Source organism: Colias croceus, chromosome 30, assembly GCF_905220415.1.
Source record: "Colias croceus chromosome 30, ilColCroc2.1".
NCBI classification, from domain to species: domain Eukaryota; kingdom Metazoa; phylum Arthropoda; class Insecta; order Lepidoptera; family Pieridae; genus Colias; species Colias croceus.
In genome coordinates this window covers 2,612,283-2,637,379 of record NC_059566.1, presented here as the reverse complement: position 1 = coordinate 2,637,379, position 25,097 = coordinate 2,612,283, and the positions used below count along the sequence as shown (strand labels likewise).

Sequence of the window (25,097 nt, the reverse complement as noted above, 5' to 3'; positions counted from 1 at the left end):
TTTTTGAATAGCGTATCTTGTGATTAGCGTATCCAAACAAACAAACATACTTCTTACCTAATACATATTTTTTATATCAGCTAGTAAAAATTGTACAAGAACTGCCTACTTTTAGAACTAGACGGCGCGGCGTTGCGCGTTGGAACTTGTAGCCGTAGGAAATGAAAAACAAATAAAAATGTTTTAAAATTAGGGATGTAACGATACATGATTTTGCCGATACGACACCGATAACGATATTTGTAGTAATGTATCGGCGATACCGATACCGATTAAAATAGTGAATTATGCATAAAAAGTTACCAACATTTAACAGAGACTCAACTGTTAATCGTATTATTTTAAACAAAAATGCCAAATCAAAAAACAACAAAACCATTTATTTTAGTATTATTATTTTACAAAGTCAGTTAAACTTTAAGTAATACACATACAATCAGTACCTACCTAATAAAAGTTTACTATTGGTAGTTTTTTCAGAAAACAAAGTGCGCACGCGCGGGCGGCCTCCCACTCCCGCATCGTTCATTGGGCGCGGTTTTTTGAATTGTTTGATATCGGTATCGGTTGTTTTATTATCGGCGATACCGATATATCGGTATCGGTATCGGTATCGTTACATCCCTATTTAAAATAATTTATTTGTTACATTATAAATATTCTCAAAATATTATGATTTAACTCAGTGGTTTAAAAACAAGATCACAAGATTATACCCTTACCTATCTTAATAAAAGAATACCTATATAAAAAAAAACAAAAACGTCTCGTCTCACTTGGGAGAAGCACGTAGAAGTTAGCTATGCATGCAAAATGTGTTGCGGTAAAAACATTGATATCGTAAATGTTTAATTTGACTATAATAAATAAATATAGGTAATGAGAATTTGTCATTTCAAAATTATGTTGTTTGTGAGTTTAAAAAAAAATAAGAGAATTAATTTCGATTAAGTATAATATACGCTGGTGTTGGTAATCTTGTTTTTAAGATAGATCTAATTAGTACGCGATTATAAAATCAAAATATCAAATTCAAGTGGGTACACGATTATCAAAAAAATGCTTATTTAAATTTATTCGTCAAATTATTAATGTAGGTAACTAATTAATTCTGATTGAATTTATTTAGATTTTTTGAAACGATAAGAATTTCAAATGATTTTAAGCTATTGCATAGCTTCTATCGCGGGCCTTGAGCGCGGGGACCGAATCGAGTAATTCCGTAACGAAAAAACCTCACGCTCCCCACTACGACGGGCTCGGAGGTGTGGCTTGAAGACATGTTATGCAATAGCTTTACCGCGGCAGTCCCCGAGTGCCACACGTCTTTTTTATTAAACAGAAAATAAATATCCTCTCATAATTTAAAACATCTATCATCGCTGTTTTAACTTCCATAAAAAGTATATAAATACCTATTACCTACATTATATCACAAGCACAACATTGACCTTGATACCACCATAAAACATTATGACATAAAATCCACGAACGCACATTTTAAAAATAACTTTATCTGTCATTTAGCTACAGCATACATGTTCGAATTTTAATTTACTATGTTCATACTTCATTGTTCAGACATCAGTTTTGTTTCGAATTTCGCAAAGGATAGACGTAATGTAAGTTTTTATTAATTTGTATACGTTTATCGGCTTTTTATTTGCGTGTTATAATTAATTAGGGTAGTTTTTATAGTGTTATTTTATAATATTTTTGCATGTAATTTATTTGTGGAGGAATGACATGGTTTTATGTAAAATTTGATGTTAATTAAGTGTTTTTATCGTATCTATAATTCTGTGTTTATTTACGTTCGCGTTGTGTAGTTTTCTATTTTTGAAATGATACCTAGTGAAAATGGGTTTAATTGTTTTCGAATTTATTTGCTAATTACCTATTGTAATTAATAATTATTGTTATTGTATATTTATAAATCAAATCTTTGTTCTTAATTAGGTATGTTGATACTCACTTACCTATAAATAATCTTATATAAACGGTACATTCTATTATAATATTGTGTTATAGATAGTCACACTGTTACCTATAAGAAATACATGCTACTTTAATAATATATAATCAAAATGTCCATTGTGCTGTGTGCCATACCTACATAGTGCCAATCTTACAAGAATTTAGTGCGAGAAATACCTACCACTTTATTAAAACGGAGTAATTTTTACACAGAGATACAGCTTTACGACTAACGTATAAACTTATGTTAACTAAGTTTCTGTAATAATCTCCGAAAAAAACATTTGTAGCATTTTCTTTCAACCGTTCGCTGTTTTGTTTCCTCATTGCATTTCCCTTTAGATTAGAGCGTTCAAACAAACAAACTTCAGCTTTTGACTAGCTTTCCGCCCGCGGCTTCGCCCGCGTTTTTAAAGAAAAGCCGCATAGATACTACGGGATTTTCGGGATAAACCTATCCTTTGTGTTAATCCAAGTTACCCTCTATGTGTGTGCTTAATTACATTGTTATCGGTTCAGTAATATTTGCGTGAAAGAGTAACAAACACACACACATCCTCACAATCGCATTTATTACCTAGTACCTACCTAGGATTAGTAGATATGGTAGATATTACCAATTTCAGATGATAAAATTATACCATATTAGTATTCTTTTGTTTACATCTCAATACTAATACAAAACAGCAATGCAAACAAACACACAAAACAATAATTGTGTTTTTAATTTTCCTTTTCTGAGAGCGTTAGCCAAGGCTGACCTTGGACTTAGGATACTGAAAAATCACTCTTATTTTTTTATGAAATTTGAGTATATTTTTGTTCATTCTTAAATGAAGAACCTGTTTCAGGTATACGATGTGGGCTACAAAGGCTAGGTTTTAGGCCTTTTTATCTTATGTTTGTTGAGACAGACTAATTAATACAAGTATACGTGCACTATACTAGCTGTGCTCCGCGATTTCACCCGCATTGCTCCGCTCCTGTTGGTAGTTTGTTTGTTTGTTTGAACGCGCTAATCTCAGGAAATACTGGTCTGATTTGAAAAATTATTTCGGTGTTGGATAGCCCATTTATCGAGGAAGGCTATTGGCTCATCATCACGCTAAGACCAACAGGAGCGGAGCCACGCGGGTGAAACCGCGGAGCGCAGTATCCTACTAAAACGCGAAAGTTTGTAGCAATGTGTGTTTGTTACTCTTTCACACAAAAACCATGGAAAAGGTTGTGATGATTTTTGGCAGTGATGTAGGGTCATTGCGCCAGTTCGCGTCCACTTAGTGCAGTTGGAAAGTTTGAAGGAGAAAATAAAAATGTTCCAGAACAAATTTCAACGCAAAATTTATGAAACGTGTTCATTACATAGTCTATTATAAGATTTATTATTATTTATTATCATTATTTTTATACGCAATTCTTACTGTAATCAATTTTATTGTACTACACTTTGATAAAACAAATAAATGATTTATTTATTTATTTATTATTTATTATTATTTACTTTCAATTGTGTTGGAAATATCATGTGGTTTTTATTTATCTAGATAAATAGCAGAATTAGGCGTTTTACTTAGTTCGCGTCCAAAAATTCCAGTTTGCGTCCACCCGTGGACCAGTTCGCGTCCACCAGCTTAGAAAAAGAATTAAGAGTGTATTGGGTGATATTTTATCAGATAAATGCAAATAAAAATTAGATTTTAATAAATTATTTATTTACGAATATAGTTATTTAATAAAAACCGGCCAAATTCGAGTGGAACTCGCACAACGAGGGTTCCGTATTAACCTGTTTTTTTTCATATGTTTTAACTGTAAATGATTATTTTTTCAATATCTCCCTTATTCGTGCTATAAGACGTTGCTTCGTACCAAACTTCAAGTGTCTGTGTTCACGTAAAGTACCCTGTAGGTTTTGATTCCCTTGCGAATGTCGAAATTTGCGAAAATTTGCAGCATAAACGGCTGTATCTTTTGAATTCTTTGGCTTATAAGTTTGATTTTTTCACTGCTTCGAGGGACCGTAGACTTGAGTATTCAATATAAATTTCAGCTTTATACCTGAACGCGTTACTGAGAAAAAGCGTCTTGACAGAAAGACAGACCGGCAGACGGACATACAGACGGACGGATATCAAAGTGATCCTACAAGGATTCCGGTTTTTCCTTTTGAGGTTCGGAACCCTAAAATCAACATTATTATTAATATAATTCACTGTAAGGAAACTGAAAAACTTATTTATATTTATCTTTTCATCATAAATAGAACTAAAAATTAACAAAAAACAACGTTACGTTATGTAAATAAATAATAATCAGTTCTATTAAGATTACACCTACACCTCTACCCTATTTTTTATTTTCTAATGAATTAAATTTCTTTTTTGTTTATATTATTTTCTTAACCACAAACTTATTGACTCATTCTCAAAGATAGATACTAGTCTCATTCTTGGAATACCCATTTTAAAATGAAAAAATAGCATACAAATTTGCTAATTTGAATGAAAATTTAAATTATCATCTTGTGGTCTTAGTAAAAAATTTACAATCTATTATAAATTACATATTTTAACAAACAATTCATTGCTACGTAATGAAAAACAATGTGGACGCAATATGTTCTATTGTTATGCACTATAGGTATAGTTTGCGCCCACCTTGGACGCAAAATGGAAGTTGTACAAATTCGGTGTAGTAATTCGCGTCCACCTTATTTTAGCTATTAATTGTAAAAGAAATAAGCTGATTTATAATCCATACTATTCCATGTTTTGTTAGCAAAGTAAAGAAACAGTTACATATTCAAAAATTCACATTTAACAATAAGATACTTACCGTCAAACGCGACGCTGCGCACTATTTTTTTTTTCAAAATCCCGCGCGTTTTAGCTCTCTCGTTTAATAGCCAAAATTAAATATTTTTTTTAAATAGGATAGGCGGTGCGCAGGCATATTTTGAATAAGTGTGCATGTCTCTTATACATTGAGGTATTATCGGAAATTTTTCTTATTACAATTTTACATAAAGTATACTTATTTTCGTAAATTTTCTAAAAGATATCCGCAAAATGGACGCGAATAGGCAGGTGGACGCGAACAGGCGCAATGACCCTAGCTTATGTAGGTACCAGAATAACATAAGCTATAGAAATACTTTTGCGAGTGGAACCGCGCGGCAAAGCTAGTAAATAATTAAACAGATAGCTAAGGGTTGGTCCCGAAGGTCTATCGATTGATGATGTCATCCCACCCTGAACTTTATGGCGTCACCCTCTAGGGAGAGTCTCTTAGGAAATAAAGCTAAAAGCTTTTTTATTATGGCAACAGTAAAGGAAGATATTTAGATAAAAGTATCAAGTGATTAAAAAAAACAATAAAAGTGACATTAAGTATTCATTGTATCAATAACACACAATTTTTTATATCACGCATTTGAACACGCTTTCCTTAGCATCATCAAAGTTCAAACTCAAACTCAAACATATATTTATTCAATTAGACTTCTTCGAGAAGCACTTTTGAAACGTCAATACATATTTTAACATTTACCACCGATTCGGAAAGCAGTATCTATGGAGAAGAATCGGCAAGAAACTCCATAGTTGCTCTTTTAAATGATTAAATCATTTGAGTATTACAATTTAATTTTACAAAATATGTAACTAAGTAACTGTACGTAGATATATTATCATATAATATGCCAAATAACTGTCTTATGGTTTGTACGCGACAACCCTCCATGGGTTTTTATCTTCCATATATTCCTTAATGCTGTAATAGGCTCTCTGAACTAATACGTTTTTTACATTACACAAAATTTTTACATTAGGAACCGATTCCTACTTACGCAAATGTGAGTCTAATTTTACGCTCGGATTGTAAAAAACAGATTTATTACAAGTACTAAGCTTGAGATAGCAGTCAAGAGGATGTTATCTTGTATTTGTATTCAATTACATGTGAATTACAGTCTGTCTGTCTGTATCTATAAGTACACGTAGTACCTACCTATATTTAGAAATCTCTTTGAAGTGAAACTTCTTTATGCGCGTTGAGGGCTTTCCAGTTATGGAGTAAGGCGACGAATATAATATAGATTATATATTTGGGGAAACTAAAGCCTATGTTAGTTTAAAATTGTGTTACAGGCTTTAGATTCCCTCGCTTAAATTATTAGTATAAGCACAGAATAATAGTACTACGTATACCTAGGCATCTATACTAATATTATAAAGAGGAAAGGTTTGTAATAATTATGTATGTATGTATGGTTTTCACGCATAATCTACTGGACCGATTTCAAAAATTCTTTCACTATTAGAAAGCTGCATCTTCCCTGCTCAGGAAAGATGCAGCCTGCCTGCCTGCAGCAGGGATAAAACCTAGCCTATGTTGCTGAACATAGGCTAGGTTTTATCCCGGAAATCCTACGGGAACGGGAACTATGCGGGTTTTACTTTGAAAACGCGGGCGAGGCCGCAGGCGGAAAGGTAGATTTTTATAAATGAATTACTTTTAACAGAATTTACGTTTACCCAAAATAAACATGTCTTATTGTTTTCCACATCACAACATGATGCAAATAGGAACTGCTATTTATCGAGTTTATTCCAGTCTTCAAACGAACTCATGTTAGTATTTCAAGCAGATCTAGGTTGATCATTTTACTGCTTTGCGCTTCCAAGCTTTATTTTCGTCCATAGCGAATATTATGAACGCTACGTCGTAAGAATGTATGGATAATGGATATAATATGATTGTAACTATCCTTACTAATCTACACGTATACTAATATTATAAAACTGAAGAGTTTGTTTGTTTGAACGCGCCAATCTCGGGAACTACTTGTCCGAATTGAAAAATTCTTTCGGTGTTAGATAGCCCATTTATCGAGGAAGTTTATAGGTTATATAATATCATCACCCTATCCCTAAGACCAACAGGAGGGAAGCAAACGGGTGCGGATGAAACCGCGGGGCACAGCTAGTTTATACTATAAAAATGAATCGCAAAATGTGTTGGTAAGCGCATAACCGGGGCGGACCGCTAGTAATATTATAATTATACGAAAGTGTTTGATATTTCGTTTTTTATAGCATTAAAATCCTACTATTATTATAAATGCGAAAGTTGGGAAGAATGGATGGATGGATGTTTGTTTCTCTTTCACGCAAATACCTACTAGGTACTGAACCGATTACAATGAAATTTAGTATGTACATAACTCTTAACCTATAGAAATACTTGCTTTTGCCTGTTTCCTTGAATCCGCGGGATGTAGCTAGTTAGTATATAAAAGCGGTGACTAACCTAGAATAGACAGTCACAGTTGATTTATTATGAAGGTCGTTTTGTTACGGGTAAACTAATGAATCGTTTATTTGGTGGTTTGGCCAGAATCTATATATTTTAATACCAGCATTTCGTTCTGTCTCCGCATTGGTTGACCCGGGATAATTAATATCATTCAATGCCTATGTTCAATTCAAACAATCACATCTTTCCTCTTTATAATATTAGTGTAGATTTGTGTATAGGTAGGTACCACAATGTTTTGCACGACTCAGCATTAGTAGAGGAGCATTAGGAGCACAGAACATATTTATATTATGTTCTGTGATTAGGGGAGTGCTTTATGATCGAAAGATTTGTATTGCCTTGGTTCCGCAACTATTTGATATTGCGATCGTATCTTACTATGATAAATGGCAAAGCTTATGAAGATGGATGGATGATCGGATCTGAAAGAAATTTATGACAAAAAAAGATTGAGAATATGAATTATTGTATTCTCAACTACATACGCACATGGGCTTATTATCTGAGTACCAACTACCAAGCTTCAATTTGTTCGTTCTTTCTTTCTATTTATTGATTTAGTGTACGAGCAGATACATTAATATCACTTAATATACTGAATACTATTAATTAGTCTGTGCTATTAACTTTAAGTACTGAATAAGTAAATAACTTTTTGATCAAAGCCATAGTCTTAGTGCTAAGAAAAAATTAAATAAACGAAAAGTGCAATACCAAATTTATGGCTATGATTTTTAAATTTATATTTTAATTGCATTAAATACAAATAAACACCTAGTCTTTTTTTAATTTCAAATATATTCGTTGTTTTGCCGCAACAAAAAACCTCTTGTGAAAAGAATGGTTGGTTATCTTTGTTTGCAAACATTATCAGTATTAACATACTCGAACAAGTTCTACAATTAATGCACTCACATGGTTTTTAACACACTGTTATTAGCTTCACCTGTATGTTTGTATGTAACCGACTCCTTACTCGATTTTGACTCACTTTAAACGGACAGATTTAATTCAAACTTTGTACGCTTATCAAGCATCGGTGACGATACAATATAATTTCATTAATTTAGCGTACTTGTATTAAACTACCTACATAAAATATTATTTGTCGCGGGTGAAACCGAGTTTCGCCGGGGCAATCGGATATATATTTTACTAGGTGTGGTATCGATAAATGGGCTATTTAACACTGAAAGAATTTTTCAAATCGGACCAGTAGTTCCCGAGATTAGCGCGTTCAAACAAACTCTTCATCTTTATAATCACAGTTTATAATATTAAGTATAGATTATTTAAATTACAGAATGCCTGAAGTACACCGAGCTTTTGCAAATTCCGGGAAGGTAGCGGGTTTGGAGATTTGGAGAGTGGAGGTAATCATTATCTATTACTAGCTTACCGCCCGCGGCTTCGCCCGCGTTTTCAAAGTAAAACCTGCATAGTTCCCGTTACCGTGGGATACGCGGGATAAAAGTAGCCTATGTCTTATTCTGGAAAGCTAGTTGTAACTTATTTATTTATTTATTTATTTATTTATTAGGTTTACCAGTAATTGTAACACAAAATAAACAAGTATAAGTATATAAAATTAATCTTAAAACTAAGTGTACAATTTAAGGTAGACCGTAAACACCGCATGCATACATTTAAATTTTAAAAGGTTTTACACAGGAAACAAAACAAAGAACAAAAAATACATATTATAAAGATCTTAAACTAAGTGATGCACAAGGTACTTAAATTTATTTAACCTAAGGGAGAACATATCTAGATCTTGAGCAAATTCATTGTAAATTCTACAAAGTCTAGGAATTGGAGAATTGGAACCAAGGACAGTCCTACGTAAGGGGGGAGATAGAAGGTTAATGGGATTTCGGGGATATTTAAAAGGAACTTTAATTTTGAATTTAGATAGCAACGCCGAACAGTTAATAACTTGTAGCATAATTTCATCTAATTTCATTTTGCCTTTTAAACGGAAATTTACAAATAAACACATATTATTATATTAATTAGCTTCACTAAACTAATAATATAATAATACAGAAATATCACCATAATGCACATAAATTAAATTAATTTTCATTTAACAATGTTATCGATGTTTTTAATACCTAATGAGGTGTTATCAATTTTTAATAATTATTGCGATTATATAATACTAGTGGTCCGCCCCGGCTTCGCTCGTGGTACATATTTCGCAATAAAAGGTAGCCTATGTCCTTTCTCGGATATCAAAATATCTCCCTACCAAATTTCATGCAAATTGGTTCAGTATTTTAGGCGTGATTGAGTAACAGACAGACAGACAGAGTTACTTTCGCATTTATAATATTAGTATGGATAAACATATTATACTAGCTGTCCCAGCAGCGTTGAGAGTAAAATTTCACGTCATGGAGTAAGGCGATTTTGGTATCTTTTAATCTTGCCAAAGAAGTTTCACTTCTGACACGTGTGCTCGGCACACACGCTCTTTTTGAGAAATATAATATAATAAAAGTTCTAGATATAAAATCTTAAGTTTTACACCAAGCGGGTGAAGCCGCGGGCAGAAAGCCTTATAATTTTCAATTGAAAACAGTGAGATTCCACAGATAAATTCTTGTTAGTAAATAGTTTTTATGCGTTACGCCTACACATAAACAAAAATAAACATGAAAGATAATGTTTCAACGCCAGTGAATTAAAATGTCGGATTTGAGAACTATTTGAAGATATTTCTAGAACACTGGGAATTTGACGTATAAACAACTAGCTTACCGCCCGCGGCTTCGCCCGTTTTGTCTAAAACGTCATAAATTATATACTAAACCTTCCTCTTGAATCACTCTATCTATTAAAAAAACCGCATCAAAATCCGTTGCGTAGTTTTTAAGATTTAAGCATACAAAGGGACATAGGGACAGAGAAAGCGACTTTGTTTTATACTGTGTAGTGATGATGTGAAAGTTGAATAAATGAAAATCAAAAAGTAGTGTTTTTGAAGCTATTGTTTTTCATGTGTTGAATTAAATGTCTTTTCTTTCTTTCTTTCTTTCTTGATTGAAGGAATTAAACTAAAAGCGTTACACCAAATGGGAGTTTTTATTCACTTGGTTTAAACTTATTCATCGAATAACGTATTAAACTAACATTTCAAAAATGTATTCTTATTGTCCGTATTCGACAGTTTACAGGTGACATTTTAAAATGTTCATGTAATACTTTATCCTACCAAAAACATAAATGTAAAAATTGGAGCCGAGTTCAATCGTTGACTTAATTTGCCAAAAAAAGAAATGAGATCTAAATGTGTGCCAAGTTCTGCAGACAGTCCAGAAATTTATTTACAAAGATGTATTAAGTTCTTAGGTTGACTGAAAACTCAATCGTTTTATTTTCCCTTAGAGAACAATGTTTATTCCAAAATATAACTTTTTTAATTTGAATAATATAATTATTTTCACAAAGCAAACAACTAATGACCTTTTGAACCCCATAATTTGATGAGGCTAGTTTTTAGAACCTCACAAAATATAAACAGTATGTAAAACTAGCCTCATCATATTATGGGGTTCAATAGGTCATTAGTTGTTTGCTTTGTGAAAATAATTATATTATTCAAATTAAAAAAGTTATATTTTGGAATAAACATTGTTCTCTAAGAGAAAATAAAACAATTGAGTTTTCAGTCAACCTAAGAACTTAACACATCTTTGTAAATAAATTTCTGGACTGTCTGCAGAACTTGGCACACATTTAGATCTCATTTCTTTTTTTGGCAAATTAAGTCAACGATTGAACTCGGCTCCAATTTTTACATTTATGTTTTTGGTAGGATATCATTACTTTTTGTACAGAAAATTACTCTGCAAATTTGATTTACTTTATAAATATAATACTTTTTATATACGATTTTTTTTTCTTGCGGTTTCTCTGTATGGTTTGTTAAGTATTATTTTCTATATTTTCTTGTATGTTATGAATGTCAGCGCACATTGCCCCGTCATTATCTCCTATTTTCTGCAATTTTTAAAACTCGTTTTCTGTTTAAAAGATTACATGATTTTCTAAACATCCAGCGTGAATTTGTCACACTATTACCAAGATGCAAAGATCGTTGTAGAAGAATCGTCGCCTTACTCCATGACGTTACGGTATTGCCATGACGCGATCTTGAAATTTTACTCTAAACGCGCCTAAAGATGTTTCACTCATATTAATATTACGCAAATTAAATCATTTCACCTTCGACGAAGCCTTCTTCCATTACACCATTTATGGTAATTATTTTTGCATGCTTGTATTGGCTGAACATGTTTGTGCTTTATTAATATAATTGTATCACCATTGAAGACCATGTTTAAAGCAAAATAAAGATTTTATTTATTTATTTATTTATTTACACTGAAATTAAAACTAATACTCATAAATAAAGAATAAATAAATGTGAATATGTAAAATTATATATTATTTTTAACTGTATGAGCAATATTTTTATTACAATTTTCTTTTATTTTACGTTTAATAACAGTTTTGAATAAAGAAATCATGCAATCGAAGTAATCCGCCCTAGCGATACTAGCACGAGTGAGTGTGATGTCAGAGGCGCTTCGAATCTACAGATGTTTCGTCCTAAAATATGTAAACTTCAATAATCTATATCTCAGTCATTTATTGATGGATTTCAAAATTTTTTTCGGCCACTGATTAGTTTTGATCTACTTTTTAAGACTAGTAAGGTGAATATACTATTTTCTATTTTTTTAAACTTTTCCATTTTTCCATACAAATAAAATTAATGTCATTGAAAAAAAAATTAAATACAAATAAATTCAGTATTTTCTGATTTTTTCCTTTGTACACTCACTATTACCTAGTAGATTACAAAATTTGAACTTTCTAGGTCATCTGGAAGTGGGTTAGGTTTTGTATATGTCTATAAGTCAGTCAGTCTTAAAAATTGCGATTTTTGGATATTAATATCTACGCAACCGTTTAATCTGTATTTATGAAATTTAAGGTTCTTGTTTATCTTGAGGTCCTCTTGATATGTACCAAATTTGGTTTATAAAACTTAAATAGTTTTCGAGTTATAAGGGGGTGAAAAGTGGCTCGAAATGGTTCGTGTAAATATACACACGGCTGCTGCTCGCCAGTTCTCTTCGCTTGAACTCGGCTTGACACGCTGCCGCGTGTCTAGATTGGACGGATAAATTTTAACCAAGGATTGAAAAATCGGCCCTTAATATTATAAAGCTGAAGAGTTTGTTTGTTTGAACCCGCTATTCTCAGGAACTACTGGTCCGTTTTGAAAATTTGTTTCCGTTTAGATAAAGGAAGGAGCGGAGCAATGCGGGTAAAACCGCGGAGCACAGCTAGTGTATAATATGTCAAAAAGTGGAATTCCAGCAACATACTTACATAGAATTTTATTATGATTATTTGTATAAGTAGATATTATTGGAACGAAGTTCCTTATCGTGCGTTGAGAAAGGGGGCTAGACGGAAAAAATTCTTACGAAAAGTTGTCACGACACTTTTTGCTAGAGTTGTGCGGCGTGCGCGTGGCTCTCTGTCTGTCTCTCTCTAACTTAACACTTCGTTCCATCCGGATGTCCCTTGACATCGCTCAAGTTTATTTATTTATTTATATTTTCAGGACTTTGAACCGGTTCCAGTACCTAAACATCAATATGGGAATTTTTATTCTGGAGACTCGTACATAGTATTAAAGGTAAGAATTTTTTATTCAATTATTAAATACTAGCTTTCCACCCGCGGCTTCGCCCGCGCAGTCAAAGAAAAACCCGCAAGTTCCCGTTCCCGTGGGATTTCCGGGATAAAACCTATCCTATGTCCCGGGGTAAAAAGTAGCCTATGTCATTTCTCGGGTATATAGAGATATACTTATGTAATATCTCTATATATCCGAGACAGGACATAGGCTTAAGGCTACTTTTTAAGGCCTCGGGTATCAAAATATCTACCAAATTTCAAGCAAATGGGTTCAGTAGTTTAGACGTGATTGAGTAACAGACAGACAGAGTTACTCTCGCATTTATAATATTAGTATGGATTTCTTACTATCAAATGTCAATATAGCGTATTGCGTAAAAGATGAGACATTTTTTTTCATTTAAGTAAGTATCCTACTAATATTATAAATGCGAAAGTTTGTATGGATGTATGGATGTATGGATGTATGGATGTTTGTTACTCTTTCACGTAAAAACTACTGAACCGATTACAATGAAATTTAGCACACATATAGAGGGTAACTTGGATTAACACATAGGATAGTTTTTATCCCGGAAATCCCACGGGAACGGGAACTATGCGGGTTTTCCTTTGCAAACGCGGGCGAAGCCGCGGGCGGAAATCTTGTATGTAAAAAATGTATTACGCTTCAAAAAAAATTATTGAAATAGGAATGAAAACGAATGAAAATGAAAATGAAAATGGACGTGGACGTGTAAGACCTTCTAGAAGCATTAAATCACAGTTTTACCATTTACGCTTAGTAAATAAGCTTTCTCGCGCTTTGCTATGTCCTAAACTTTACACAGTAGGTACCTGGTATTTTCTAGTCTTTGATTTTGCGCGAGTATTATATTTAGAATTTAAAGACTTTTTAACGGATTTTAAACGTGATTTATTCATTATATTATTTTCCCGACGTTTCGAACACTTCGTAAACGCGTTTAAAATTCCTAAAAGTAGGTACCTATATTATAGTAAGTTCTGAGGCAAGAACCATTCTGTCTATTAAAAAAAACTGCGCCAAAATCCGTTGCGTAGTTTTAAACATCTAAGCATATACCTACATAAGGAAAGACAGATAGAAAGAAAAAAAAGAACCCGCGCTTAAAGTTAAACCACAGTTGATAGGTTAAGCCCGGTCTAAAGTTTTTTGTTGTAAGACAGTTAGTTTTCTTACATAGGTATAATTTACATACATAGGTACTTACATTGAATCTAAAAACAAAACTCCTTCTAGCACAGTCGGATAAAATCTAGACATTTGATGAATCATTGGTCAAGGATGTTTTGTATTTCCCATGTTCTAATTACTTATAATTAGAAAAAACAGTATAATTAGACACAACGTCTGATTCTTGTCTGATTCATCTAAACGGTTCATTGTGATTACAAATACTTCACCCGTTTTACATAAAAGTATAAATTCATTATTCAACTGAGTGCTTTATTTAACTCGACAGTGAAATCGCTTATTAGCTTCACCTGTAGGTATCTATGTTTGTATATTGTAACCGACTCCTAGACTTTATTTTGAGCCACTTTAAACGGACAGATTTAATTCAAACTTTGTACACTTATCAAGCATCGGTGACAATACAATCATTTCATGAGTTTAAGCGTGCTTTTTTATACTTAACTAGCTGCGCTCCGCGGTTTCACCCGCGTGACTCCGCTCCTGTTGGTCTTAGCGTGATGATATAATAGGTAGTCTATAACCTTCCTCGATGAATGGGCTATCTAACACCGAAAGAATTGTTCAAATCGGACCAGTAGTTCCTGAGATTAGCGCGTTCAAACAAATTAGTATAGATTAATTTAAAAAATTAGTATAGATTAATTGTACACTAGAATGTACATACTAATATTCTAATGCATGAAGCTGTTTACCCGAGACATTCTATTGTGTGCAAACATTCGAACAGTGTACGAATTTGCAGAATAATGCAGAAGCAAATATTTGCAAATCTTCTACATGTGGGTTTACGCATTCGTGCGAATGTGTGACTTGCAGTCAGATTTTTATACGACACAGAAGTTACAACAAATTGTAAACCATTTAACCCTAGCTCACTAAACATATTTCGGTGTTACTTTGTCACTAAACATTCGACTTACAGACGAACAAATTAAAATGCATGTATTTTATTTATTTGTTATATTTAAGTAAAATAATTAACAACATAGCTAAGTTAGTTATCTAAATATTATTATAAGAAATAAGAAGGTCTTTTTTTTCCAATCTTTGCAGTCATTACATGTAAGAATTGTGTGCTCGCCGCAAATTGCCTTTCTGTATGAGTGGCATGAGTTTTTAGTCATTCTGCGTTTTTAAAATGGACAAAATTGGCATATTTTGCGTTTATTTGTCCGTCTTTGAGACGTAATAGGAAAAACATCATCGATTTTTAGAATATATTTTATGTATGTTTTGATATTTTTCCTCAAAGTTGGTGTATTGTACCGCTCCTGCAACCATGGTTCAGTTAGGCTATCTTCCATTTTTTGAATGAAAGTTCTTAGTTTTAATGGTTTTTGACGCAGCCTCACCATGTTAGATACATAAATTACATATTAACTATGCATAAATTTAGAATATTATAAAATATAGCCTAAGGCCACCTATTGGTCTTCCGATTGTTGAGCACATTTGGTCAACTGCGTCGACTGCGTTTTTGGTGCTATTATAGCTGTTGGCGGCCTTCTGGCTGCGTGCTGGTATCCTCGTCAGAGTCTATTATCCTCCTTATACAAAAGTTCTCCCTCTAACATTGAATTCTTGGTCAGAAGACGTATCAGATTCTTGTTCACTTTAATCAGTAGCGATTGCTAAATATCTCTCTAAATTGTCTTCGCCTTCGAAATCTGAGCTACGAAAACAATCCAACTCATGTTCAAGTGTCTCGCCCTCTTTATTGTGGCTGTCGCATTCTTCAAGAATACTCAATATCTTCTCCTGATCTCTCTCTAAATTCATGTATACAATAAAAGGATGGTTAATTTTTCAATTCGTATTATTGCAAAAACAATTAAAGGAAACAGTATATATTACTAGCAAAAAGGCAGATAAACTTTCTACAATAAGTATTATTCAACGTTTATTATAAATCGGTATCAATAAAAATAAAAAAGCGATTATTCAAAAATACACCTTTGTTCACATTGCACGCGTAGTCACTACACATTCGTCTGTGAGTCGAATATTTTGCTATAACTCCGGAACTAGAAAGCGTGCGTCCGCGTCATCTCCACACGGGTCAATAAATTGCCAATCAGGAAGGTACTGAGAGGGACGGGACGAGAAAGTGTTGGGAACATACCTAAACATCGAACGCGACAGGTGCCGGTCGACTGTGAGACGAATGATTAGTGATCTAGGGTTAAAGATAATAAACAATTTGTTCAATATGGTTTGGTTTACAATACCTATGTTTTAGAATTTGTAATAAAAATACATGTATAACAATGTATCTATAACAAAAAAATACTATATAGGTACACGGGACATTTAAAAACCATCATTTTATCATGTTCTTAACTTATGATAAAAAAAAATCGCACTGATCGCACACGCCTGTGTGTGCGTGTGTTTATTTGTGTGTATACTTGCGTATGTGTATTGTGTACGTTCGTGTGTGATGTCTGTGTGTGTTTCTTTCTCCTTTTTTATATAAAAATCGTAAATTTCAGACGACAGGCACATCAACACTAACATGGGATATCCACTTCTGGCTTGGCACCAAAACGAGCCAAGACGAAGCGGGGGCAGCGGCCATTTTGACGGTGAACCTTGATGATGAGCAGTTCCATGGGGATGCTGTGCAGCATAGAGAGTCCCAGGGCTACGAGTCGAGGCAGTTCTTGGGGTATTTTGAACCAGGTAGACTTTAAACATGTTTTTTTAAATAACCAGCGGACCCGACGTCCTATCTTCGTGCGAGTTGAAAAAGGCATGAAATTAAAAAAAAATCTAGTAAAAATAAAAGAGCAATTTGAGAAATTTTTAAACAATTGTGTTCCACGTGTTCGAATTTTTTCTATACTATAAAATGCTATAAAACAAAATATCAAATACAGTGAAAATTTCTTAAGTTTTTCTTTCAATAACAATGCAACAAAAAAATAGTTATCGAAATCAGTCCAGCTGTTCACGCGTGATGTCATGACCAAGGGAAATAGGGATTCATTTTTATTCAACGACGCTCCGGATATAACTACAAAAATCTTACAAAAACAGACGGCTTATGTAAGTTTTTCTAATTTAACAGTTATTAACCAAGCGACCACCAAGCGTAAAAGTCCAACGAACCATAAGTCATTAAAATTCTGTCGTTCTTGGGTTATAAAATGTGTAAACTGTGACGAAAAATCCTACTAATATATTTTTATATGCGAAAGTTTGTATGGATGTCAAATGTGTTGATGATGTGTTTGTTACTCTTTCACGTAAAAACTACTGAACCGATTACAATGAAATTTAGCACACATATAGAGGTTAACTTGGATTAACACATAGGATAGTTTTTATCCCGGAAATCCCACGGGAACGGGAACTATGCGGGTTTTTCTTTGCAAACGCGGGCGAAGCCGCGGGCGGAGATCTAGTTATTTATAAACTTACTAGCTTTCCGCTCGCGACTTTGCCCGCTTCACCCGTCTAAAATTTAATTAATTATATACTACTAGTTGTGCCCCGCGGTTTCACCCGCATAGCTCCGCTCCTGTTGGTCTTAGCGTGATGATATGTAGCCTATAAGCCTTCCTCGATAAATGGGCTATCTAACAAACAAACAAACAAACTCTTCAGCTTTATAATACTTATTATTAGACAAGCGCGACTGACGTACGCACTGATGGTCGGTGAACCGTGAAGCTCTGCAACCGGCCGTAGGAAAGATTTATTTCCACATGTGTTATTTTGGTACAATAGCTTCATCACTGCAAAGTTTTATCAATTCTGTTATAGTAGTTTTCCCTTGAAAAAGTAATATTCTAAAAAAAAGAGTGTGTGTACCTACTTATATACACGCGTTAGAAGTTATACTTCTTTGGCGTATGGAAAAAATACTAGAATATACAACTTGAACATAGTTATCAATTTCCATACCATCTAGAACTAACTTCACACTGTTAAATTTAGGTGTCGGTGTGCGCGCGCATCGTAAAAATTCACTCTCATCATTTTTCTCCATCGCGCCAAAGGAAGTATAATTTCAAAATATTACTAAATGTTCCCTACATTTTAATAAAGAGTATTTATTATTATTTCAGCCATAAGGTACTTGGATGGAGGCCATGCGTCAGGTTTCAACCATGTGACTGTAAATGCTGGAGCTGAGAAGCGACTCTTCCAAATCAAGGGAAAGAGGAACGTGCGAGTGAGACAGGTATGTTATAAATATGTGAGAGAATAACAACAGAGTAGTTAGTTGTTATGTGGCTATACCTTCCTATTAGAATGTACTCTATGTTGTACAATATAATGTCGATATTGAATTGATATGGAATGCATGGGGTTACGGGCCATACTATGGTTTATATTCCTTGAGTCAGTAGCTCGATGACATAGTCTCGGTACTGCCATCGACCGCGCAAGGTGTGCGCACTGAGTCATTATTTAATATTATTTTACATACCTACCTAATTATATAATTAATAATGAAGAGTTATTTAAATTCTCCGACAAATATATAAAACATTTATTGATTACAAAAGAAAAAAAAATGTACATAAAAATAAATATCATTTATTGAATAAGTATACTAGACTTCAAACCGCGGCTTCGCCCACATTTTCAAAAAAAAACCCGCATGGTTCCCGTTCCTGTGAGATTTCCGGGATAAAAGTAGCCATGTCTCATTCCGGATAAAATCATTAAGGATAAAATCAGTTCAGTAGTTTTCACGTGTAACAATAACAAACGTCCTTCCATCCATCCATGCGGGCAAAACCGCAGGGCACAGCTAGTCAGGGATAATGTAGGATTCTAACGGTCAAATAAATTTTTAAATTGGTCCAGTAGTTTCGGAGCTTATTCCATTCAAACAAACCGCAAAATCTTTATAATAATTAGTGTAAATGAAGTGTACAATAAAAAATGTGTGCGTGTACCTACTAGTATACACACGTAAGAAGTGAAACTTCTTTATTACCTTATTTTTCAAAAAATAATCCATACTAATATTATAAATGCGAAAGTAACTCTGTCTGTCTGTCTGTTACTCAATCACGCCAAAACTACTGAACCAATTTTCATGAAATTTGGTATAAAGATAATTTGATACCCGAGAAAGGACATAGGCTTCTTTTTATCCCGGGAAAATGACGCATTCCCGGAAATCCTACGGGAACGGGAACTACGCGGTTTTTTCTTTGACTGCGCGGGCGAAGCCGCGGGCGGAAACCTAGTTTACTATATGCAACTTTACGGAAATACGTCGAATCACGCGTGGTAGGGATAAGAAAAAGATGGCGCGTAACGGAAAAATGTCACGCGTAACGAAAAAATGTTGCACTAAATTTTTTTCCAACCCCGATAAAGAAGTTTCACTTCAATAATTTATATAAAAACATTCCAGGTAGAAGCAACAGTGAAATCAATGAACAAGGGCGATTGTTTCATCCTGGACGTGGACCACGATATCTTCTTATATGTTGGCGAAAAGGCAAAAAGCGTGGAACGTTTGAAAGCTATATCTGTGGCCAACCAGATAAGAGACCAGGATCATAGCGGGAGAGGCAATATTGAGATTATTGGTGAGTTTAAATTTAGTTTTTTTTTTACATTTTCATTTTCGGATAACGCGTGGTTCTTGTATAATATACTGCTGTGCTTCGCGGTTTCACCCGCGTGGCTCCGCTCCTGTTGGCATTAACGTGATGTTATATAGCCTATAGTCTTCCTCGATAAATGGGCTATATAGCACCGAGAGAATTGTTCTAATCGGACCAGTAGTTCCTGAGATCAGCGCGTTCTAACAAACAAAAAAAAATGTTGTGTGGTTTTATGAAACCACGGTAAAAGTGAAACTTTTTTTCACACTATAGACATTTAACTAAAAAAAATTTTTCGAATAATATTCCATTAAGGGTATAAAAAATTAAACACAAATAATATAGCGTGGAGCACTGACACAAATGAGTAATATTCTCGAATGTTTTGCACTTACAAGTTCAATTTTGCACGTGTTTTGCACTTACAAGTTACAATGTGACAATGTTGATTGTCAGTTGTCACTAATTGTCAAAACTCAGAAGACAGATTGTCAACGTCACAACATAGCATGTCAAATGGTTACGTTCCGTTACAGCTTTATTAGGAACATATTAATCACAGATTAATATTATAATTTCACTGTTCCCATGAAAGTTCGATATGAAACACGTCAAAATTTCATAATAGGTGACATAATATAAATTCACGAATTTTGCATGATAGAAATTATCATATCATCTCATTATCATCGTATTTGTACGATAATAATTATCGTACGTCACGCGACATGCGCTACACAGACCATGTCATTATCATCGTCTAATTGGTCTACTCGGTAATAGGTTTGGTCTCCTCGAATGTACGGTCTACTTGGTCTACTCGGTAATAGGTTTGGTCTACTCGAATGTGCGGTCTACTTGGTCTACTCGGAAATTGATGTAGACTACTCGGAAATTGGTGTGGTCTACTTGGTCTTCTCTGTGAAGGTGCGGTCTACTTGTTCTACTCGGAATTTGGTGTGGTATACTTGGTCTACTCGGAATTTGGTGTGGTATACTTGGTCTACTCGGTGAAGGTGCGGTCTACTTGGTCTACTCGGAAATTGATGTGGTCTATTGGTGTGGTATACTTGGTCTACTCGGTGAAGGTGCGGTCTACTTGGTCTACTCGGAAATTGATGTGGTCTACTTGGTCTATTCGATAATAGGATTGGTCTACTTGGACTAATCGGTGAAAGTGCGGTCTACTTGGTCTACTCGGTAATAGGTTTGGTCTACTCGAAGGTGCGGTCTACTTGGTCTACTCGGAAATTGATGTAGTCTACTCGGAAATTGGTGTGGTCTACTTGGTCTACTCGGTGAAGGTACGGTCTACTTGGTCTACTCGGTGAAGGTGCGGTCTACTTGGTCTTCTCTGTGAAGGTGCAGTCTACTTGGTCTACTCGGAAATTGATGTGGTCTACTTGGTCTATTCGATAATAGGATTGGTCTACTTGGTCTACTCGGTAATAGGATTAGTCTACTCGAAGGTGTGGTCTACTTGGTCGACTCGGTAATAGGTATGGTCTACTTGGACTAATCGGTGAAGGTGCGGTCTACTTGGTCTACTCGGTAATAGGTTTGGTCTACTCGAAGGTGCGGTCTACTTGGTCTACTCGGTAATAGGTATGGTCTACTCGAAGGTGCGGTCTAATTGGTCTACTCGGTAATAGGTTTGGTTTACTCGAAGGAGCGGTCTACTTCGTCTACTCGGTAATAGGTTTGGTCTACTCGAAGGTGCAGTCTACTTGGTCTACTCGGTAATAGGTATGGTCTACCTACTCGGCCTACTCGGTGAAGGTGAGGTCATGGCGACATATCCAAGGGTGTGGTTTTATGAAACCCCGGTAAAATGAAATTGTTCGAACGGTTCGGAACACTGCTTTGTGTAGCGCATGTCGCGTGCCGAGTAGGTAATACCTACTCGGTTGCCGCGATACACGCGACATGCGCTACACAGACCAAAAAGTTTGAGGCGATGTAATAAAAGTTTCACTTTAAAAATTGAAAGATTTTTTGTAAAAATTAAGATAAAAATAATGTAACTAAAATCTGGATTTAGGCAAAAATGCGCCATTCTAGACCACGTTTGTCGCTTTCCATCAGGCGAACCGATGGTCAAATGCTTGCTTGTGATTAGACCTTAAAAAAAGTATTTTCTTTTTATTCTTTTTTAAATTTATGCTTTTCACAATTTTCCTTTATCTGTGCTATAAAACGTTACTTCGTACAAAATTAGAGATTCATAATATATGGACAAGAAACTTTAGACAGGGTTTAACTTTAAGCGCGGGATCTCTTTTTTAGCTGGTTTTGTCGTATTTCACATAGACAACTATTAAAGTGACAGATCCCTGGTTTAAAGTTAGACTGTGTTTAAATCGTTTTGTGGTAAGACAATATGTTCAAAACGGGATCTATGGGGAATTACTATCAATGCTTTGTGGACAGTTACATTTTTAACTACCTACTATACTTTTTTTAGACCCTTACTCGAATGAAGGAGATTTGAACAAATTCTTCGAGAAACTCGGTGATGGTGATCAAGATTCAGTATCTGATGCTGAAGACGGTGGTGATGATGAGGTAAGTTGGTGATGAATCAAATCAAATTTCTTTATTGCTTCAAATTATTATAAGCAAAGGATTTGTAACCACGTTTTTATTAATACTGGCTTTCCGCCCGCTTTTTCAAAGAAAAACCCGCATAGTTCCCGTTCCCGTGGGATTTCCGGGATAAAACCTGTCCTATGTGTTAATCCAAGTTACCCTCTATATGTGTGCTAAACATTGTAATCGGTTCAGTAGTATTTGCGTGAAAGAGTAACAAACACACATACATCCTCACAAACTTTCGCATTTATAATATTAGATAAATTAATTATATTAAATTATTTACAGGACTTTGAACGTGGTGAAGCCAAGGAAGTGGTATTGAATGAAATATCCGACAGTTCAGGCAAGATGGAAATCAAAAAATTATCTGGACCATATAATAAAGAACAACTTGATACTAAGGTATGTCATATAAATAACTAGCTTACCGCCCGCGGCTTCGCCCGCTTTGTCTAAAACCTAATAGTATATACTAAAACATTTCTCTTGAATCACTCTATCTATTAAAAAAAACCGCATCAAAATCCGTTGCGTAGGTTTAAAGATTTAAGCATACAAAGGGACATAGGGACAGAGAAAGCGACTTTGTTTTATACTATGTAGTGATAAAAAAATTATTAAAACTTAATTGCAACAACGAAATAACTAAAAAAGCATGTTTATTTTTACATTTTCAACAAGTAACAGAAATTATTATTATTATGAAAAAATGAACGTATGTGCCGTGCACACGTGTTAGAAGTGAAACTTCTTTGGTAAGTTTCATAGATTCCGAAATGGTCGCCTTACTCCATGCCGTGACGGTATTGCCATGACGCAACCTTGAAGGTTTCACTTCTAAATTTTTTTATTTGAAATAATATGTCTAAAACATTCAAATATTGTTTTTAGACTTTTATTTAAAAAAAATATATGTTTTAATATGGAATAAATCATTTTATAAAACGGTTTTATTTTTCTAGGAATGCTACATCTTAGACACAGGAAGCAGTATCTATGTATGGATAGGAAAGAAATCCAATGGAACGGTAAATATCTAATTTAATTTACACTAATATTATAAAGATGATTTTTTTGTATGTTTGTAATAGATAAACTTAAAAACTGATGAACCGATTTTGTAAAATTTTCACCAGTAAAAAGCAAAAATATAATTATTTAGTTCAATGTGTATAATAAGAAAAAAATGTATTTTTGATATCACCCAGCGCCATCTAGTTTAGAAACTAAGTAAATGTTCTAATTTTTAGGTTGATAACTCCTATGAATATGTAAAAGTATTTTTCTGAAGAGTTTGTTTGTTTGAACGCGCTAATCTCAAGAACTACTGGTATTATTTCACTGTTAGATAGCCCATTTATCGAGGAAGCTGGAAGGCTATTATAGGCTATATATCATCACGCTAAGACCAACAGGAGAGCAATGCGGGTGAAACCGCGGATCACAGCTAGTTGTGTATAGAGATATTACTAACATATTTATTTGTGGACAGTTATATTTTATTTCAATCTATTGTTTAGTTTTTGAAGGTGTGAAATATGAAATAAATAAAAATACACTGAATCGTACAAATTTTTAAGTTTTAATGTACATATTTAGACCCCAAAAAAGATGGGATTATGACATCAAACAGGTAGCGGGTACAACTCGGGGTAGAGTGGCCATGGAAAGGCCCGAATGGAAAAGATTGGAGGAGGCCTTTGCCAACTGGCAAACGGACACGCAAAAATGGATAAAACCTACCATATCTAATACATACACGTCTTCAAAAGTCTGATCAAAGGCTAATAAATAAATAAATAAATGTACATATTTAACTAATAAAGATTTTTTTTGCAGGAGAAATCAGAGGCCATGAAAAAAGCACAACATTACTTGGAGGTTAACAATTACCCTTCATGGGTAAGTAATAAATAATATTAAACATATAATAATTTTATGTGTAATCTATATACTTAATATTATAAAGCTGAAGACTTTGTTTGTTTGTTTGAACGCACTAATCTCGGGAACTACTGGTGCGATTTAAAAAATTATTTCGGCGTTAGATAGCCCATTTATCAAGGAAGGCTATTAGGCTTAACATCACGCTAAGACCAGCAAGAGCGGAGCAATGCGGGTAATACCGCGGGGCACAGCTAGTATGTCATAAATATTGACAATGATTTCACTACATAATTGTATTTCTTTATTTCAGGTACACATTTCAAAAGTTGTTGAAGGAATTGAACCCACTGCATTTAAACAACACTTCCAAGACTGGAACTAACTTTTAAGTTGTTTTATGTTTAAGTTGAAGCATTGAGTTACTATTGTACTACGTACTAGAGAGGACATCGCTACTACACTATTTGTAACACGAGTTAGAGTCAATCGTCTTAATTTTTTTTGTTACATTGATTGGTTTTAATTGATAAGTTTATTCTTTTTTTTAATAAGATATTTAATAAGAGAAGACAATATTCATTTGTTATATTGATTGGTTTGAATTTATAAGAAATAAGAGGCAGAATATCTACAAAGTGTGTGACTCACTAGCCGCCCCGCGCCGCTCACAAATTTTGTTCGTGGTGTCCTCTCTATACGTAGTAATAATACCTCAATGAGTTGAAGCACTTATTTTTTGACATAACTTATTTTTAAAATATATCTCGAATATTTGACTTATTTTGTACTAATATAAATTAGTT

At 34.1% G+C, this 25,097-nt stretch overlaps 1 protein-coding gene across 1 annotated transcript; it reads left to right on the top strand.

The window, feature by feature from the left end:
• The first annotated feature begins 1,578 nt into the window (after positions 1-1,578).
• On the top strand, positions 1,579-24,850 carry LOC123704822 (gelsolin-like). The gene is made up of 11 exons (XM_045653316.1): positions 1,579-1,622; positions 8,600-8,669; positions 12,941-13,015; positions 16,729-16,918; positions 18,310-18,425; positions 19,617-19,794; positions 22,277-22,377; positions 22,693-22,809; positions 23,370-23,435; positions 24,247-24,309; positions 24,605-24,850. The coding sequence occupies exons 2-11, from the start codon at positions 8,601-8,603 to the stop codon at positions 24,674-24,676; spliced, it is 1,047 nt and encodes a 348-aa protein (XP_045509272.1). The 5' UTR covers positions 1,579-1,622; position 8,600; the 3' UTR covers positions 24,677-24,850.
• The last annotated feature ends 247 nt before the right edge of the window (positions 24,851-25,097 follow it).

Bases quoted from the DNA above. Each gene is read 5' to 3' on its own strand.
- LOC123704822 (XM_045653316.1), top strand. From the start codon at position 8,601: ATGCCTGAAGTACACCGAGCTTTTGCAAATTCCGGGAAGGTAGCGGGT. The intron at 8,670-12,940 runs GTAATCATTATC...TTATATTTTCAG, and splicing joins TGGAGATTTGGAGAGTGGAG to GACTTTGAACCGGTTCCAGT. The intron at 19,795-22,276 runs GTGAGTTTAAAT...TACTTTTTTTAG, and splicing joins AGGCAATATTGAGATTATTG to ACCCTTACTCGAATGAAGGA.